The following is a 21,288-nucleotide window of genomic DNA, read 5'->3' on the forward strand; positions in this document are numbered from 1 at the left end:
GAAGTCCAAGGTCCATCTATTAAGATATAGACCTCTCATGTCCATGAAATAAGGTCCATTTCTGAAAATAAGATCTCTATCTTCCCTGAAATCAAAATAGAAAGTGAAGTAGCCTCTACCACAGAAGCAAATGGATATTTGGCCTTGAGTTGAAGGAGCCTAGTTTCTTTCCACCAATTTTTGCACTATTTTTGGAGAGGGCCAAAGGCCCGTGAATTGACCAACCAATCCCCTCTCAGACAAAGAGAGAGCAGCTCTTCGAGGCAATGTAGGAGGCAAAACAATTTCATGAATATCTTCCAGTTTTTTTACAAACTTGGAAATAGATGGATGATCTCGAGAGGCACCAAGGGAGGAAATGAGATTGACAAATGCCATAGCAACAACATCAGGGGAGGGCAGGGGGGGAACAGTAGAGCGAGCCCCCTCTGGATCAGACTCCGAAGGGGCCATGGGAGAAGGAGGCAAAGGAAAGAGAAGGTCGAAGTCTCAAAGGGAGAGCGCAATGCGAGAGAACAACTTTTTTCTGACGTTTCCATAAACTCTATATTAATATCTCTTTAATGGTGGTATTTTAATCTTTTCTATTCCCATAAACTTTTACAAGGGGAAAAATGGTCCTTTATAAGAATAGAGTTGAGAAGAGTCCATGGGGTCTTGGATACACAGTGCTTGGGTACTTTGTTAAGACACTCTTTGATGTGAAATGACTAATTCAATTCATTGCCTCAAATATATTAAACATGATAATGTTGTAGTCCTAACCAAACTTATAAAAAATATTATTATTATTTTTATGGTGAATCTAATATGAAAACCAGATTGTTTTATATGAAAACCAAATTCATCAATCCGTGATTGGTCACGACTAATAAATTGGGTCGCACTAACAACGGTAAGAGTTTACTTCCAAACACTTATATACCAGGTTTAATTCAATCAATGCGCCTGAAAGAGTTGGATGCCTCTTTTATGAAAATTTTATTAAAAGAGAATATTTGACATGGAAACAAAGAATAATTACGAAGTTCGACATTAGTGCATGCTGGGTTTGTGGTCTCTGTTGCGAGGGTCTACCCAATGTCCATAATCGCTTCGTTCACATATTATGGACCATGCACTGTGGGATCACTTGCCAGTGCTGGTGAGAGCCAAGTCCAAGGAATCAGTGGAACACATACTCCAATCCCTCTGGAGAACTCGTAAGACAGGCCTCGATGCTCCAGAGAAAGCTTACATTCAAGATCTCCTTCAGCTCCCCGCCGAGAACGACTTGGACCCTGTAAGTTCCCTCTATCTTTATTTGTATTTGCTCTGCTTCAGCTCCTCCAACCTGCTCCATACATTGCATTTTATTGTAAATTCTGCTCTCGAATTTCTGCCAGCTACGAAAAACATTAACCCTCACATGATCCCTTTTTGGTTTCAATTCAAAGTGATTCTAAAACCCATTTATTTGACAAATTTATGTATATTGAAGTCCTTCTTGTTGTACTTTGCAAATTGCTGTGAATTGATTGGTCATCCGGTGGCATTTGCCAATTCAACTTTTACCTAGAGACAGACTAAACCTATGCTGGGTGAAGTGCTTCTTGTTATAATTTGCAAATTATTCAGAATTGATTGGTCATTCAATGGCATTTGCCAATTCAGCATTTACCCAGAGACAGACCAAAACCTCAATTCCAATGATGGATTGTAACCTCACGTGGGAAATTTATCTTTTTTATTTTATTTTTGGGGTTGGTCCAGCCTTTTCGTCTAGAGAGGGCGCAACTTCTTGGCTATGAAGCTACAACTACCAAAGACTTATGCAACCTCTTTCTCAAAGACAACATTAGCATGGGAACCTTCATCAACAGCACCTCTGCATAAGCACTGAATGCGTATTTACTATTAATCTCATTAACACGACCTTGCACCTCGGAAGTTTTGGTCCAGTGAATTATAGCGAGTAGACCCTAGCCCAACAGATGGAATCAATCATTTATTTACCTTTATAGGTTTATCAGAAAAGGGTATTTTTCTTCGAAATTTATGTTGGTTTTTGGCTAATAATAAATACATGAAAAATCATGTTGGCACTCTCCTCAAGCTGAAGTGGTTAATAGGACTGACAGAAACTGGCATCAGAAATCATGATAATAAAGAGGGCAGGCACATGTCTACTATATTGCAACCAAATATAATAGAAAAGGTCCGCTTCGCACTGATTTGAATATTTGAATAGTGGATTAATTACACAATCTAAGTTTCAGAGTTCAATTCGGGTTAAGCGCGAAAGAAGTAGATTGACAAGTACTTTAAGAAATGAGAGAAAACCATATACTTTATTTATATATAACTAGAGTGACACCCTTTTGCAGTTCAAACATCAAAGTTGCAGGCATATCAGTATCTATTTTATGAGTTGTAGGCATATCCGTATTTTTTTAAACCAGTTACTGTAATTCATGCCATGAATGAGAGAGTGCATCATCATTTACAATATAAAATGATTCATTAAAATTATTTTCTTCTGACCAGTTGTTCTTATGTCTGCTTCATGCAGCTTTTGGTATGCCTTCGCATATTGATTCGAAGGTGTGTTTATGAGAACTTCAACAAAGATGAGATTCAAAAGTTGTTCCCACCTGAGGTTCCTCCCGAGTTGCAAAGATTGCTTGTTCTGTTATTAATGAAGTTTCAAAGGGAATGGCGAGAGGATGCAGTTAAAGATCAGGTAGGTTGATTGTTTTTTCTGCTTTGTCAGCATCCTTTCCCAGGTTGCTGGACGAGTTCTGCCTTTTATTACCCTATATGCTGAACAAAATCATTAGATATCATGTACATGTCTGTGCCTTGGTGAATGATATTATATGTATGTTAGTAGATACGCATGTATACCACACAGATTTGCATGAGTTTGTGCATGCGCATGTCATATGTTTGTGTCGATCGATGGGTGCGTTTGTAGGAATATTTGAAAACAAACTCACACATAACACCCTCTAGAAGTTTGTCATTAATAGTATGTGGCAGATTTTCATCATTTAAAGTTACATATTATACACATTTTTTGTAAAATCATAACATAAGTCTATCCAACATAAAATGCATTGTTATCCTTCAAAATGGATGAACAATTTTGTGTTAACGAGAGGTATGATCATTGTAACTCGTTACATTTTTGTAATAAGACCCACTATAATCTTTGCTTCATGAAAATGTGCATTGTGCAATGCTATTTTGCATGACCTTGATTATAGCCTTAAAGAGTGTTAGTTTTTGTAGCATCAGATGTTTTCTAGCCACAAAATTTGGTGGAGAGGCTAGGATACATGAGACCTTCAAAACCCATAAATCGTTTATGAAAATTCCATCTAGAAGTGTCTCAATTAGATTATTAGCTGTTTTTTAAATATTTCCTACGTCTATACCTAGGGAATATGGTTAATTAATTAGTATTAATTGAGATAAGGTGAGAATTCTCTAGAAACTCACACGAATCGATCCAAAAATGGTCTGAGCCATTGATTAAGATTTAATCTAGGTCATTGGAGTCCCAACAGGAAGACATAAGAAGGGATCGATGTGGTGATGGAGAGTGCACCAGAGTCACTTGGAGAATTCAATTTTCCAGAGTAGCAGCTGTTAGTTGCCGGAGAATTCGAGCTTTAGTGAGGCAATAAAGATAGCGAGGGGCAGGGACAGTGATCCAGAGGAAGTTTTCCAGATCCGAAGAGGCAGCAACAAGAGGGCCGAGTTATTCCCAGTGAGGTAGCACAAAGGACTGCACAATTGCTTCAGAAAGGCAGTTTGATTTGCTGGAGAGAAATGCGTTCTCAGTTCCAGAGGCCGGGTAGAGGGTCTAGAGTGTCGGAGAGGCGATTTCCTCAACAAAGATAGGCATAACGACTTCATCAGAGGCAGGTTGGAGACTTGACGTCATAAGGTTTGCGCAGAGCAATGCAAAGGTTGACACAGAGGGTTTAGGAGGCCAAGTTTTCTGAACGAAGTTGTGCCGGGATTGCTTGTGGAATAAGGGTAATTTCCTTAAAATAATTTTGCATAGTTTTTTTTGCTGTTTGGATTGCCAATTGGGCATCCATAGATTGTACTTAGATTTTCACTGCTACATAAATTATAATAATAAAACCCTCACTGTTGCACTGATTTTCCCAAGTTGGGTTTTTCCGGGGACATTTGTCCAAAAATAATGGTGTCATTTTTATTGTGTGCTAGTATTTTCTTTGTTTCCAGAGCCATTATTTCCGCAATATTTTATTTGTGAAGGTTGCAGTGTGATTTATTTGATATTTGTCGTAGCAGATAAATTGTTAAAATAATTAACAATTAGAAAAATAAATTTCAGTTGCTGCAATAGGATTCCAGTTGTAGGAATTTTCACAAAGAGTAGTCCAAGGAAGCCAAGGTCCAAATGTAGTTTACCGAACAATTGGACATTGATTTTTCTATCAACGAGTTTGGTCATATCAATATCTCAACTGCGCATGAAATGCAAAATAATCGTGAGGAATAGGTGGGAGAATATTTCATCCTTTATGTTGGGATCACAGAGCGCCGAGAGAGATGGGGGTGTCTAAAGACACTGTTATTTGTTCTTAGTGGCCACCGAGACAATTTACTTTTAATCTTTCTAGCCTTTAAATAGGCTTCATTGCAGATGAATACCATGGGAAAAAACCATGAATACTCATATACCTGGAGCTAGAATACCTCCAATACCTTGACGAGTCAAGTTTACTAGAACAACCCTAACAACCCCCCACCTTAAACATGACTCTGGGAGATTTACCTGGTCCCATTCATCAACCTTCTTGTCTGAGTTCTCACATTCCCCCCACAAGCTAGGATAACAATACACCTGCCACCTTGGTACCTCTCCAAGTGGTCCATTCCACAGCTTGACAACTCCATGCGCCACTTGCATTGCATGTATGCCTGAGCATGCTCTGAAGACCTTACAACTATGCGTGCTCCTGCGCAACATGTTTGCCTCATCATCAGGTCTTACAACTTCTTAGGGGAATACATCTTCCTATCATAGGGTTCACAACGTGGACCAAAACTCTTCGGGTGTTCACACATCACACACACTGACTCATTCATTGAATCCATCTCCATTTTCATTCTGTTCATCTCCATTTTTTCATCCATCTTCATTCTTTTCATTCTCATCCATGTTACCACTCTCTCGGCTTCTATATCTTGCCCAAACCTGACTTTTCATCATGACTTGCACTTCACTGATATTTCTATCCAACGTCTCCTCCATTTACCAAACCATCATTACCATCTCACGAGGCTCTATATTATCACTTGGCCTACACAATGGAAACATTACTCAAGGCCCTGGGTTCTTAAATGCAATACCTCTCTCTCTTAGTAGAATAGCAATTGCCTTGCCGCCGCATCAATGACTAATTCTTCTCTTGTGTTTATCGCTGTGGATTTCCTCTCCTAAATTTTCTCTAGTGGGGGGATTCCTCTTTGCATCACTATTTTCTTTCTGTGGATCACAGAGCGCCAAGGGATATGGTGGTGTCTAAAGACACTGTTATTTGTTCTCAGTGGCCACTTAGACAATTTACCTTTGATCTTTCTAGCCTTTAAATAGGCTTCATTGGAGATGAATACGATGGGAAAAAACAATGAATACTCATATACCTGGAGCCAGAATACCGCCAATATCTTGATTGAGTCAAGTTTACTAGAGCAACCCTAACACTTTTAATACAAAGACTATGAAAATTTGACTGACAGTAGGATAGGTTATCATTTCCTCATGACCTTTAAGTCAACGAAAAATGAGCTTCTTAGCTTTTGTGACAATGCAGCAATACACTAGCAAGCAAGAATTAAATAATCTAGAAGGCACCTACCAAAGTTATGACAACATATATACACAATGAGGATATTATTTATAAAAGTTCAAATATAGAAGGTGTTCTCTACTTCATACCTTCACAGTCTACAGATAAGTACTCTTGTGGACAAGAATTGAACTTCTCATGGCCTCATTGTTCATGGTTGGGTATTATAATTTGTTGATATTCTATTGGCATTTAGCTCTGCTTCGCTAGGTCCTTGGTACATCTTTGAATCAACCCTTGGGGCTTTTAGGGTCTTCAGATTGGTACTGCTTTTAGCTTCCAGATATTCCCGTTGTTCATGCTAATTTATTCTTCCATACATTGTGTTTCTCATTGATAATGTGTTTTCAAAAGTTTTCCACGAACTTGCTTTTTACCTTTTTTCTAAAAGGAAATAGGAGATTCTATTAAGATATTAAAAAAACTGCATCTCAAATATGTTTAGACACAGTTAACTACCAGTCAAATTTCAGATTTTTCTTTGGACGTTGTCCTTATGCCCTTTTCATCTTGCTTAGCTCCTTTTAGAATTTCCGTAGTATCGATTATACCTTTTTGCTTTTCCTTTTAAGAAGCTTCCTTAGAATATTCCTAAGCATTTTGAGTGATTTCCTTATCAACTTGATCAACTCTGATGCCAAATGGATCACCTTGATGAAAAATCGAGTTCTCATCAAACACTACACTTCTGCTTACAGTAATCTTTTTGGTGTTTGGATCAAGAAGCTTGTATGCCTTGTAAAAATTACTGCTTCCAACAAACCAATACTTTTTTCCTCTATTAAATGGCTTCTCCCTTTTTTTCTTTGGTGTATAACTAGGGCATTCAAAGATTCTAAGGTGCTTGACCTGTGGTGCTCTAGCTGAGAAAGCTTATCCTGTACTCTTTTTCTGCACTGCATATGCTGGACTCCTAGAACTGCATCTATTGCGTCAGCCCAGAACCTATTTGGAAAGGCTATGAAAAGTTGACTGACAGTAGGATAGGTTATTATCTCCTCATGACCTTTAAGTCAACGAAAAATGAGCTTCTTAGCTTTGTGACAATGCAGCAATACACTAGCAAGCAAGAATTAAATAATCTAGAAGGCACCTACCAAAGTTATGACAACATATATACACCACGAGGATATTATTTATAAAAGTTCAAATATAGAAGGTGTTCTCTAGTTCATACCTTGGCAGTCTACAGATAAGTACTCTTGTGGACAAGAATTGAACTTCTCATGGCCTCATTGTTCATGGTTGGGTATTATAATTTGTTGATATTCTATTGGCATTTAGCTCTGCTTTGCTAGGTCCTTGGCACATCTTTGGTACTGCTTTTAGCTTCCAGATATTCTCGTTGTTCATGCTAATTGATTCTTCCATACATTGTGTTTCTCATTGATAATGTGTTTGCCTTTCAAAAGTTTTCCACAAACTTTCTTTTTACCTTTTTTCTAAAAGGAAATATGAGATTCTACTAAGATATTAAAAAAACTACATCTGAATTATGTTTAGACACAGTTAACTACCAGTCAAATTTCAGATTTTTCGTTGGACGTTGTCCTTATGCCCTTTTCATCTTGCTTAGCTCCTTTTAGAATTTCCGTAGTATCGATTATACCTTTTTGCTTTTCCTTTTAAGAAGCTTCCTTAGAATATTCCTAAAATATTCCTAAGCATTTTGAGTTATTTCCTTATCAACTTGATCAACTCTGATGCCAAATGGGTCACCTTGATGAAAAATCGAGTTCTCATCAAACACTACACTTCTGCTTACAGTAATCTTTTTGGTGTTTGGAATCTTGGATCAAGAAGCTTGTATGCCTTGTAAAAATTACTGCTTCCAACAAACCAATACTTTTTTCCTCTATTAAATGGCTTCTCCCTTTTTTTCTTTGGTGTATAACTGGGGCATCCAAAGATTCTAAGGTGCTTGACCTGTGGTGCTCTACCTGAGAAAGCTTATCCTGTACTCTTTTTCTGCACTGCATATGCTGGACTCCTAGAACTGCATCTATTGCGTCAGCCCAGAACCTATTTGGAAAACCTTTATCCTTCAACATACTCCTTGCCATATTCATTATGGTTCTGATATAACTTTCGAATACTACATTTTGCTGAGATGTATAAGGAACCATGAGCTGTCTCTCGATTCCTTGCAAGACTAGAATTTTGCCTGGGACATATTCCCTGTCATTATTAATCCTTGTGTCTTTATCCTTTAGCCACTTGATCTTTCTACTTCCACTTTGAATGCTTTCAACTCTATTCCACTTGAATGCCTTCAACTTTTCAAGTGCCCTGGATCTTTTCTTTAGGAATTAGATTCAGATATTTTTGGAGAAGTTGCCGATGAAGGTCATGAAGTAAATCAATCCTCCTTGTCACTTGGCTCTTATCAGACTACAAATGTCACTATATGTCAATTCAAGCACCCGTGTTGCTCTCCTCTTTGATTTCTCAAAGCTATCCACCCACTAATTGCTGACAATACATGCATCAGAATTCTTTATCCTGTCTCTAATTTGTGGCATTCCACTTACCATGTTTTTATTTTTCATCAATCCAGATATGGATGACTCTTGACCATATATTTTGTGCCAAAGAAAATATTGGGGCTTACGTACTGCAACCAATGCCGTACCCTTGATTACCAAAGTGTTTGACATATAAAGGTCCTTTTGCATAGTCCCTATGGCAACCTCTTTGTTCTTATCTTTGATAAGACGCTTTGTTGTCAAACTACACCTTTATGTTTAGCTTGGCTATCTCATTCACACAAATCAAATTCTATCTCATTCCTTATGCTTTGTAACTTTCCACCTATAGATTTGACTCGTATGCGTGATTATCCTTTACTTTCTAGATATCCCATCCCATAAAGTTACATCTTTTGTCAACTTATATTCAGTAAGATTCTTAAACAATTCATTTCTGTGAGTTATGTTCTTAATTTCTCTGGAGTGTATACACGATACACTTGATCCCTTCACTTCTTGGGATATTTGACACACAATATCATGGCGATGAATCGATGATGATCATCCTCTACCAAATTGCTTTTGGAAGGCTTGTTCTTATGAACCATATCTCTATCCTTTTCGCACAATCCTTTTTGAAGTGGCCAGATTCTTTCAATGGTAGCCAACCTTTTCAAGAATGAACTCCGAATACTTTGCTGTTGCTTGATTGGATAACTTTTTCTGTGATATTTTAATTCTGCAGTGAAAACATTGTGAAAACTCCCTTCATGTCCAAACTTCATATTTACTTGTTCTTCTTGCAACAAAAGGCCTGTCAATTCTTCAAAGGAGACTGCAGCTGTTTTCTTGATGATATTCAAAGTTGGAATGGGCCTCTTAAACAACTTTGTTAGACCATTCAGAATGATAGTTATGGCACCAATTCCTCCCCACAGAGAGTATTTTTCCTTGTTGTAAAAGTATTTCTTATATATACAGAAAATTATTTACTTCAGCAGCAAAAAGAAAAATGAAAATGAAAGGGTATTTACTTCGAAATTTATATCCTCTTCCTTAAAGCAAGTAAGGCAGCCATAAAATCAGAATAAGGGGCATGGTCTAATAATTTTGCATCCTTACTCAGCAATGATCCTTTTGCCAGCAGTTGCATACATACTTCATCTCTCCATAACTGAGAGAAAGTGACCAAAGAACTGACCTCATTTTTAAATACATATTTGGAGCAGAGTTTCCAAAGAATAAACAATGCAGAAAGTCTCAAACAGTGTCAAAGACAAGCCAGAGAATACCTATCACAGATCTGGAATCTCGCAACAAAACTGTGCTCCAATGCAGACGTCCCTGAAGAATGTTTGTCAACTGAGATTGCACCTGTACCCAGCAAGGCCTTGCAAAAGGGCATTCCTATAAAATTTGCTTCACCATTTCTGCCTGTGGACAAGAGAGGCAGAAACCATCATAAAGGCCACTCTTGGCCAAGTGAGCTTTGGAGGGGACCTTGATAAACCACCAATAAAGCAAACACCTGCAGTCTATAGCGTAGTTTTAAAACTTGGAACTGGTCTTCTATTTGGCCACCTATGAAACTGGGCTTCAACTCAGACTCGAATTCAATGAACCATTTTTTAAAAAAATACATAAAATAATTAATTTTTAATGAAAAAACATTATTTTGAATATCCAAACCATTAGAAACAAAGTATGCAAAGTTTACTCATCTATATACCATGGGAGGGTGAATATATCAAAATGGCTCCAAGTGCAATACATATCAACAATAAAATACATAATCACACTCATCTAACTCATCACAACTACTAGAAATGGGATCATCAACAGGAGCTACATAGACATCATCTCGCTTAAAGCCTTCAGACTTCTTAGGGACATTTGCAACCTTAGTAGTAGTACTAGGACTATTAGAATCACGGGTTGGCCAAGCTGCATGACTAATGCTTGGTGCTTCGCTTGTAATGTCCTCTACTAATTAATTGCCCAAGGGAGGACAAAGTAGCCTATCCAACCCCCTAGGTTATAGTCAATTATAAAGAGGAAACCCATTATTCAAAGTTTTTGGGGCAACATTGGCCAAAATTGGGTAATTAGAGAAAACTTGTGAAGGAATTGGGGCTAAGTGGAGGGAAACTTGTTAGCCCCTCAAATTAAAATTAAGAGATGAGCCCCAAACAGAGTCTATAAATAAGAGATTAGAACCATTATTCTCATGATGGTTGTTGGATACTTTTGTTTTGTGAGCTGAAGCTCTAAGGGTTTTAAGACCCCTTTTTATTTTGATTGGTTTCGGTGGTCAAAGATTTGACTCTAGCCAGTTCCCTCTTTTCCTCTAATATATTTGACATAATTTGTTGAGACACTTTTCATTTGATTTTGGCAAGCAAGGGTTTCTATGGAGTGATTAATCTGAGGAGCAATTCGGTCTGTCTAAGGCCATTTTAGGGCATCAGTGGAGCAATACTTGGCACGGGGTTTGATTAAGGCAATTTTATGGCAGCAGAGCCCTTATCTTGGCAACAGGTAGTCTGTTCTATAGCAGTGTGGGCATGTGAGGCAAGTTACAAGGGTTGAAGCCTTACTGTTGCATGTAGCCTGCCTTGGGAAGTTCCTCTGTGGCAGCAGATTGATCTAAAGAGAAACATGGGGGCAATGAAGTAGCCCTAAGCCATTTTCTGAGGTAGCATCTAGGCAATGACCCTCTTGGATTGATTTTTGTGGTAGAATAGGTTACCCAAGACAACGCAGATTCCCTAGAGTCCTATTTGAGATAGCAGATGCCTCAAGGCTTATAACAGCATGGTCATTTGGAGTTAGGCTGAGAGCGAGGAGCATCTTGTGATTGTGGATCCTATCTGAGTATTGTTTAGGGAAACAACTCATCTTTAAGCCATATCTAGGTACACCTTGTGGTAGCAACAAGGCCCATTAGGAAGGTGGCAAGTTGCTGAGGCAAGTGAGCAGTAACAACAGGATTGTAATTTGGTTAATTGTTGCTGATAGTGTTATTGTTGATACTGCTACCAAATTATTGAGGTTGTACAATAAACCCTACTGGTGTAACAACCCTAGGAGTGAATGTTGTAACTTGATGCGTACTGTTGAAAATCATTTACTTGTTTAGATTGTTGTGTTTTCATTATCGTCTCTGTTGTATTAAAAAGATATTGTGATACTGGAATAAAATTTGTCATCTATTCTTTAACCCTAAGGGCAAATTTTCCTTTCAAAGGGATATTATATGTGAAATTTTAAATACTATTACAATTATTGGATATTATTCTCCTACCTGTTCAGATTATTTGTTTACTGCAAAATTGCTTGCGACAAACACTGAATAAACACAACTGCAACTTCACGGAAAATAAATAATCACAGGAACTGAGAAAATTATGCACACACACAAATAATGAACACCGGTATCTTTGGACAAATGTCCTCGGAAAAACTCCCGAGGGAAAGCTAGTTTGCAGATGAGGGTTTTATTATTAAAAATTCTTCAGAAAAATATTACAACTATTTGCCGTAAGATGGCAAACCTCCAGGAAGTTATTCTGATCACTTCTGCAAGTCTCGTTGACCTCCTAGATGCTATTTGACCCAACAAAACAAATTCGGCCTCCCTCTGGAGTTGGAGCCTAGTTCTGGCTCACACGTGTAGCATGACAATAAACTCGGCCCTCCTGGCAACTCGCACTGGTTGGAAAAATTAACTCGGCCTCCGCTTGAAAATCTGGACCTCAACTGGCAAATTGATTCTCATGTGCAAATCAATCTCAAGTGTGAATTTCCTTGCTCTAGAATTTCTCTCCCTTTGAGCAATTCACACTACCTGCTAGGGTAATTTGCACTCCCTGCTGGAGCAACTCACACCATTGGAAAATTGACCTCTTTATGCAAAAAAATTGATCTCCAACTCTCATTGGAAATCTCTGTGAAGAATCTCTCCGAAAATCTTTGCTAAAACCCCTGGTGCTGATGTCCCTGCGCTGCCTCTGCACCCTTGCTATTACTACAATTGTGTCTTGATGTGTTCTCCAAATGCCTTTCGATTTCCTCTTATAATCTTTTTTTGAAGAATCAACAACCATGATCTAATCACAATCAATGGCTAAGATCATCTTGACCTTTTCTCATGACTTTTTCGGAAATCTCTAGAGGAAAATCAATTTGCTCCAGTTAATACTGATTAATTTAGCCATTTCCCTAAGTTGGACTTAGGAAATAATTAACTGCTTAATTAAATCTAATCATGGCCTTTTCTCATGAAACATTTTTTGGGCATTGGAGAAAATGTGTGTTCCCTAGCCTCGTAGACACAATTTGAGACTATAACACCTGTTCGAGCTACACCAACACTCCTTAGCGAGGAAGGTGTTCTACATAACACCCAACTTGTCTTTGAAGAAGATGAACCGCGCCTTCCCCAAAGCCTTCGTCAAAATATCTACTATTTGCTGATCTGTAAGTATATATTGTAGTTGGACAATCCTGCACTGCACACAATCCTTGATGAAGTGGTATTTGATATCTATACATTTGGAGTCCCTGACAACCTGATTCCCTGACAACCTGATGCAACTCTGATTGTCGCAGTGTAGCACTGTAGTCTTTATCCTCTGACCAAACAAGGCTACTAGTAGCTTCCGAAGCCAAATGGCGTTGCATGTAGCCATGCTAGTTGCTATGTACTCTGCCTCGATAGAACTTAGTGCCATGAACTTCTGCTTCCTATTGTACCAGGAAACAACTTTCGATCCCATGCTGAAGTAACACCATGAAGTGCTTTTTTATCCACTGTGTTCCCTACCTAGTCTGCATTAGTATAGCCCACCAACCCGACACCATCATCTCAAGCATATTTGATCCCATACTCGACTGTGCCATGCAAATACCTCAACACATGCTTTGCTGCTGTCCAATGCACTCTCCTCGACTCCACCATGAATTGACTTAGAAAGTTTACTGCATAGGATATGTTTGGTTTGGTGTTGACCAGATACATGAGAGAGCCTATCAATTGCATGTACAAGGTGAGTCAACCTCCTTTTCTCTGGATGCATCTATTTTCCTCCAATTCGTGATAATGGGAGTAGACATGGCCCTGCAATCCTCCATCCCAAATCTCCCCAGGATATCTATGTAATATTTGCCTTGTCCCAGGAAAATCTCGCCATTCGTTTGCCATACCTCCATGCCTAGAAAATAGCGCATGAACCCCAAATCCTTCATCTTGAACTCCCCTGCAAAAAACCTCTTGCACTCTTCGACGAGCCTTAGTGAACCTGTTAAGAACAAGTCACCCACATATAAGACAAGAATGAGAATATCACCCCCAATCACCAAGTAGAAGAGGTTTGAATCCGCCTCACTCTTCACAAAGCCCATGCCCTACAAGTCTCTGTCGATGCACTCGTACCATGCTTTGGGAACCTGCTTGAGTCCATAAAAAGCTCTTTTCAACTTGCACACATGGGTCTCACTACTGTATGCCACATATCTCTCTAGTTGTTCTATATACACCTCCTCCTCTAGTTCACCATTCAGGAATGCCGTCTTGACATCCATCTGATAGTTCTGCCATCCCATCTGTGTTGCTAATGAGATCATGGCTCGTATGGAAGTGTACTTGGCCATAGGAGAAAATGTCTCCTCATAATCTATTCCCTTATTCTGAGAGGACCCCTTGGGCATGAACCTAGCCTTGTATTTTTCAATGTTGCCATTTGCATCGTGCTTGATCTTATAGATCTAGTGTGATCCAACGACCGCCCTATCTGTTGAACTGGGTACAACCTACCAAATATCGTTCTACATGATCGAGGTGTACTCCTCAACCATAGCATCCAACCACGCCTGTTGCTGTGCAACCTCCTGATAACTGGAAAGCTCGATATTTACCAATTGACTGACTAATGCCATGTAGCAAGTGTATTGCTTTGGTTGTCTCCACTTCTCTTTATTGACTTACTAATGCCATGTAGCAAGTGTATTGCTTTGGAGGCCTCTGACTAAGGCTGTTGCTAGGCTTGAAAAAGGGCATCGAGAGACCCTAAGGGGTTGTGACCTAGGGTTGAGGCCTCAAAGAGGCTTGTGACAAGGGTATAGGCGAGGCCAAGAGGCCTAAAGCCCACAACAAGGAGGAAAGAAGAGGGAAGGAGGGCTAGAAGAGGCAGGGGAGGAGGAATAAGGAGAGAAAAGGGAGGACGAAGGAGGGATAAGGCCTCCGACAGGCCTTAGGAGGGAAGGACAAGGCCTCTAGGTCTTATGCCAAGCAAAGGAGGGCAGGCTGAGAGGGCTAGGCCTTATGACTGGGCCTACAAGGCCCTAAAAACTCCCACAACAAGGCTCCAAGGGTAGGCCGGGGCCCTTAGAGGCCTATTGCTAGCCCTTGGAAGCAAGAAAAGGCCGACGCTGAGGCTTGGAAGGGTGGATGACTAGCTTGGAGGGGGACATTGGGCTTAGAGGCCTTAAGAAATTTGAAATCCTAGCCAAAAAAAATTATTTTGCTTAAGATTTTCAATTTCACTGCAAAATCTTTAATAGCTGGTCCTACAAAATTTTTAGAGGCTAGATCTTACCCTCAAGGGCCTAGATCTAGCTCTAATCCAACAATATTCCTTTGATTTCACCTACATAAATAAATTTACAAGAGCCCAAAACCCCAATATATCCAAAAATTTAAAATTTTCAAAACCCCAGAAAACCCCAGTTGCTAAACAAGGGTTACAAAATAAAATAATTTACAAAATTATTATACAAAAAATATTTACACAATATACAAGTGTACAATGCTTAGAATTTTTTTTGAGAATAGAAATTTTGTAGATCTTGCAATGGTTATATTTATTTCAAAAAATAGATGTTAAACCACAACCTTAGTGAAGTTAGAAAATCACATAAAATATACATAATCCAAACATAGTCAGCCTGTGCCCACAGTTTATGAACTTGGAGTCCAAGGGCTGGGGAACCTGCAAACTCTATATATTTTCTCAAGAATCAACCCTTAGAACATAAAATGAATTAGATCACCTAAGATAAGCCCAAAAGTTACCAATAGAATGTTCCTATCATCTACAAATGAAATAATGATTTAATTAATATTTAAAGCACAAATATAAGAATGCCCGTACCCAACACATACTACAAATCAGTGAGACAAAAACACCACAAATTGCACCCTAAAGTCTTTTATTGTGATGATCAAAAGTTCCCAGTGGGACAGTGGCCTTACACCAGCTTTTACAAAGTTACATCAGAGTAGAGCTCAAGGTCCAGATGCCAAATATAAGCAAAAAACCTTCTATTTATAGAGAAATTCCTCCAAGTGGAAAATAATGGCTAGTTGGCTTGTTCCCTTGTTGGAAATAATACTGAGAGGGGGGGGGGGTGAATCAGTGTTATCAGATCAGTAAAACCTTTTCATTTCATGCTCAGAAACATATACGCGACTTCAGTTAAGTGAACCCGCGTGTACACGCGACTGTGTCTAAAGCAACTAGCGTATATGCAGAGATCTTATGATTCAGTTAATCTTATCTTCAGTAAATGCATCAGAATATTATTAAGCATATTAACAGTAAACAGGTGCAGTATAACAGAACAGATCATCACACAAAAGCCACACACATGAACACCATGATATAAGGTGGAAACCCAATGTGGGTGAAAACCACCTGCTGCAATTTGTCTCTTTCTTCTTTAATGAGAAACTTCTTTTACAATGTACTGGTGCAGTCCTTTACCAGCACGCAGGCTACAACCTGCAGAGGGCTACAACCCTCTTAGCTTTTGTACTAGCCGATCCATTTACTAGTACGTAGGTGCCTACCTACAAAATGCTTCTTTACTCGTTTTCCAGCTGCTAGTGGAAGGGAGCTACAACCCCCTGGCTCTTGTACTGGCTGATATGTTTACCAGTACGTAGGTGCCGGCCTACGATATACCCGGGACCACGTTTCATACATTTTCATACTGGATCCATAAGACAATCATCATTGTAGTACAACCTGCATCATCAATCACTGAAACACCCAATTCTGAATCACTGTAACCCTGTCAACAACAACCAGACAACATAGCAATAACCAGATCCAGCTCCATATTCAAATATCATACTTCACATTGTATACGCTACTTGGATGAACCCAACCTGCGTGTATACGCTCTTTTACCAAAACCAACCCGCGTACAGATCTGTAAATTCAACTTTAAAACTCTGTAGCTATATCAGACATCAAAACATACCCAGATCATAATAATAAACATGCGTCAGTAGATCTAGTCTATCCAGAGTCAAACCATATGAAGATAATCATTCCAACCCTTGAGATCTCGTTCCATCATTCATCATCCTCCACATGAGTGAAACCTTGGTTCAGATCACCAACCCATAACCAGCACTTGGATCTCACACTCCCTCAGATCTTCATCACTCATACTCATCTTTTGGCCTAATGATCTTCTCCTTATATAGCCTTAGGCCTTGTTCAATACCAAGAGCCAAAACCATAGTAACCCAATACCATCAACCTCGAAACTAGGGATCAACACGTTCGTCGAGACACCAAGGTCCAAAACCATAGGCACAACTTCCAAGGACTAACCGCCATGGACCAAAGGTACTTTTCCACATACACGCGCTTTTGCTGAAGCCAACCTGCGTGCACACGCGACTTGGGCTTAACGATCCTGCGTGTATGAACTTTCTCGCCATGCTGTACTAAGATCTGTCCTCATCTGTCCTCTGATTAAGTTGCCATCACCTGTACCAACCTCTGAGCACCTGAACCAACCTCTGAGTGAGTTGCCATCAAGGACAACACTTGAAACATAATGCCAACATCCCTGTCAAAATAATCTCTACCATCGATAAATCTTTGATGATCTTTTAATCTCTACTATTGAAATAATTATTTTTGAGGAATTTTCGAATTTTTCATTAAAACCCTTTTTTTATTAGCTCAAAAATAATTATTTTGAGCTAATTTCCTAAAAAATTTGACTTTGACTTAACCACCAAGGTCCAAGGGTCCATTGTTTTTTTGAAATTTCCAATATTCCCTTAGTGGGGGACCTCCAAAAATTAATTTCTTTTGGATCCACGAATTTCACATTTCTCTAACATTTTAATTTTTTACTCTAATTAATTAATTTTCTGGCTTAGGATTTAATTTTATTTTTGCCAGAAAAATTAATTAATTGACACTTGAGGGGATTAATTATTTTTCCACCTTCAAATATTTTAGCCATGGTGTCTAAGTATGAGGGATCATGCACTAAAATATTTTTTACATAATATTTTACAAAGTAAACCTTCAAAGGGGGAATACCTGTTGTTATAGATCCTCAAATAACTTACCCAATTCTGCGACATAATATGATCTAGTAGATCAAGTGACTTGTAATAAAATAATTTAGCCAATTAGCTTAAATTATTCCCAAATCACTTTTACAAAAGATTCGACTAAAACACTAGGACTCACTTAAGACTTTGATGATAAATTCCACCCTAGCTTTGGGGTGAGGCTGGAGAGAAAAACTCTGCCGATCATCCGTGTTTAGAAACACAGATAATCAGTGAGACAAAAAACCTCTTAGGATGAAATTCGTCACCAAAATAATAAGCTTACCTAGGTTGTTACATACAATACAAGGTTTTACTAGCATCATTTACATTACCAATTTTGCTAAATGGGTTTACAATGACTCAAAAAGCTGATGGCTGATGATCTTGATCCTTTGAAAAATATTTTACATCTGCTTCATTGGAACTTTGACAAAATGTGTGCAACAGGTTGTATATGGAGAACCATCTTCGTTTTGAGAGGCTTGGATGGGGATGTCTAAAATGTTTGTTAATAAGGCCAATCAATCTCCTCACCTATGTCACAAGGTTCGATGAACTTCACCCTTGAAGTTCGAAATTTGGTGAACCTGTTTTTTTTGTTTGAGGTTTGGCGAACCTCATCAAACCTCATGGCCATTGACCAAGTTCACAACTCAATTTCATGACCTCATGTTGCAAGTCAAGTGAGTAATCTATCCTTGCAATTTCCAAGTTTATGATTGTATTTGTAATTTTTATTGACATTGATTTCTTACTATTTTATGCTATATTTCATTTTAAAGTCTGTCTATATATATATATATATAGAGAGAGAGAGAGAGAGAGAGAATGGTGAACCTCATCAACAAATTTGAACTCAAACTGAACCAAATCATTGCTGAAACTGAACTCGAAATGAAACCATGTGACTTAGCTCCTCACCACTGATCCAAACTAGTTTCCTTTGGTCAAATGAATGTTGTAGGAATTGGTAAGTGGCAAGTGGTCAATTGAAGATTGAAGCTAACATTCAAGGTACACATTTTTCTCAAGGTGTTGGAATGGTTCTAACTTCTTAGGGGTGGACTTACTTTTATTACGGATATACGAAATGAACTGTTGGTAGATTGAATATTGACAAAAGCATAACTGAGCAAAGGAACTCAAGGCCTAAAACTTATTTGGTCAGTATCTTGATTTTTGTTTTACATGCTTTCATAAACATTGTTTTCTTTTGACAATCATAAGTTTTCCCACATGATGTATAACGTTGGGATGATATTACTGAATTCACCATACGATTTCCTAGAACCATACAAGGAAATTCGACACCACTAAGCAACCTTCCTTATAAAATCAATTTGTACATGTCATTGTTTTTATTTTTCATTTGTTTGACTACTTTATATCTTCACATCTCACCTAGGATTTACAAATGGGTTCTTAATGTGCACTTGTTGGGGGATCTGAACTTGAGATGTGCTAAGCACTGTCCACTTTTAACATCCTAATAATTGTAATGTCCAAGATTTTTTTGCTGCATGTCACCTGCCATTCGTGTAGCTGACGGGTGGTCCTTATTTGAGGCTAGTTTGTCCTCTTTTATTTTGTTGGCTCGATCCACGGGGATTTGAACCTTGGATCTCATGGTTTACATGGTACTTCATATCATGGCGATTGCCAATTGAACTTCCCCCTGTGGGCGAGGCTAGTTTGTCCTCTTGATAATTTATAAGGCATCATTAATTAGATCAAATATAGAAAGCAGCTATGCAGGCATCTATGATTGTTTTCCTGGGGAAAATACATTGGTTGCAACATGAACTCCATCAGATTTTTTCATCATACCAAAAAGCAATCATACATCATAGCAGTTTCCTTGGGAGGAGACATAGAACATTCCTTTCTGATCTAATTGCCAAATACTTTGTAAGATTGCCATTTGCTTTCCAAGATGGATTCGCTTTTTCTATGTTGGTCAATCTTTCCTGTACAGTTCTCTTTTCTCCTTTGGCATCATTACGTGGCCTTTTAGCTCATGGTGATTGCACAAGCACCATGCTTGATGTTTTGGTTTGAGTAATGCCTGATTGATGCTAATGCCATAATATTGGCGGCATGGTGAACTTCATGTCAACTAACAATTCCTACGATAGATTAAATCATATAGTTAATATTTCATTGACATTCTTCAACATTTTTTAGTAAACTTCATCATTACACAAGAAGATTATGATATGATTTGCTTTCGTGGCCTAAGTCACCCATGAAGGGTCAAGAGCAGATTTTTTTTGGCTAATATGCCATGATAACGTGTTTAACCCAAAGTTGGATCAGACTTGCTTTTGGTCCCAACTGTGCTGCCAAGAGTGGGGGGACCTCCCATAGATTGGAACCTTAGTGATTTGTCTGATAAGCCATCAGCCTCACCATTGAACTAAGTTATAACACTCCATTGGCCAATTATACCTCTTCTCTGGATAATTTTGAACTTTAGTAGGTCATGAATAAAATATACATAAATGTATACAAAGGTTCCTCCTGTAGTATAACATTAAATTGCTTCTGGCTGGCTGACTACAGCTCAGTTTGTGGGAACCATCAAAGGTAAATATCTGATATGCACACTTGCACCAGCAGAATTTCAAGGTGACTGTGCTTCATTGATGCTTTACATGTGGTTTTCCTGCTTCAGGAAAAAAAATGTATACAAAGGTAAACTTACTCTTGTAACTTATCCAGGTCCTATTTTATTTTGAATTGACTTAAAGAGAAGCCCAACTTGAAATCAATGTTACGTTTTCGAATCTAGTAATTTGTAACAGGAATCCTCCCATATGGTGTTGAGAAGAAAGCTATGTTATAACATATAAAATCAACTTTAGATATTAGACATTGGGGTAGAGATTTATTTCTTTGAATATGATTGATGGTTATTTCTTTTAAAGTTGAATGATGGTTATTGTTTTGTACAGTCCAATCGAATGTATCTAGTGCATGCCTTAGAAATTTATGTGGACAACTAATGTAATTGTAAAATATTAATTTTATGAGTGGTCTCCATGGTAATTTGGTCTGCATCATTTGGGGCTCATCATACCGATTCTGCTTGAGACCAAGAACATGTCTCTTCTGTTTTGTACTGTTTTTCAAAATTTATGTAGTCATTTAATGTAGTCCCTTGATGCACATGTTATTCTACTTTCATTATGTAAATATACAGAGTCACATTGAGGTACTATCTGTGAATCACTAGCGAAAATGATCAGTAATGGATGTAACACACCTTATTAATAGCAGCATTATGTGTAGGTATCTTTACCTCGTTTGAAGGCGATGACATGGAGTATGGAAAATCAAAGCACAACACCAGCAAACCGAATGGCTGTAATTAATTTGAGGGTATATCCATTGGACAAAAGAAATTTTAGCTCATAAACTGGTTTCAATGCTCTTATTTTCTTTAACTTCTTTAGAAGTTACTTTTATTATACAAAAGAGGATACATAGTAGGCGTTGTGTTGATTTACAGTCTGCATACAGATACTCCGTATAGAAATTTTAGTCATTTATTCGGGTATGGTATTTGTTTATGAAT

The 21,288-nt window shown here is 38.3% G+C and overlaps 1 protein-coding gene across 1 annotated transcript in view; it reads left to right on the top strand.

Moving 5' to 3' along the window:
• Nucleotides 1–1,004: 1,004 nt before the first annotated feature.
• Nucleotides 1,005–21,288, top strand: part of LOC149266432 (uncharacterized) — a 40,769-nt gene continuing 20,485 nt past the window's right edge. The window contains exons 1-3 of the mRNA XM_089396392.1: nucleotides 1,005–1,282; nucleotides 2,552–2,722; nucleotides 21,003–21,092. Of these exons, the coding sequence (XP_089252518.1) occupies nucleotides 1,109–1,282; nucleotides 2,552–2,722; nucleotides 21,003–21,092 (435 nt within the window). The 5' untranslated portion in view covers nucleotides 1,005–1,108. The remainder of the gene's footprint in view (nucleotides 1,283–2,551; nucleotides 2,723–21,002; nucleotides 21,093–21,288) is intronic.

Source organism: Pinus tabuliformis, chromosome 6 (genome assembly GCF_031772625.1).
Source record: "Pinus tabuliformis cultivar Carrire ecotype Pingquan chromosome 6, CPIR1, whole genome shotgun sequence".
NCBI lineage: Eukaryota > Viridiplantae > Streptophyta > Pinopsida > Pinales > Pinaceae > Pinus > Pinus tabuliformis.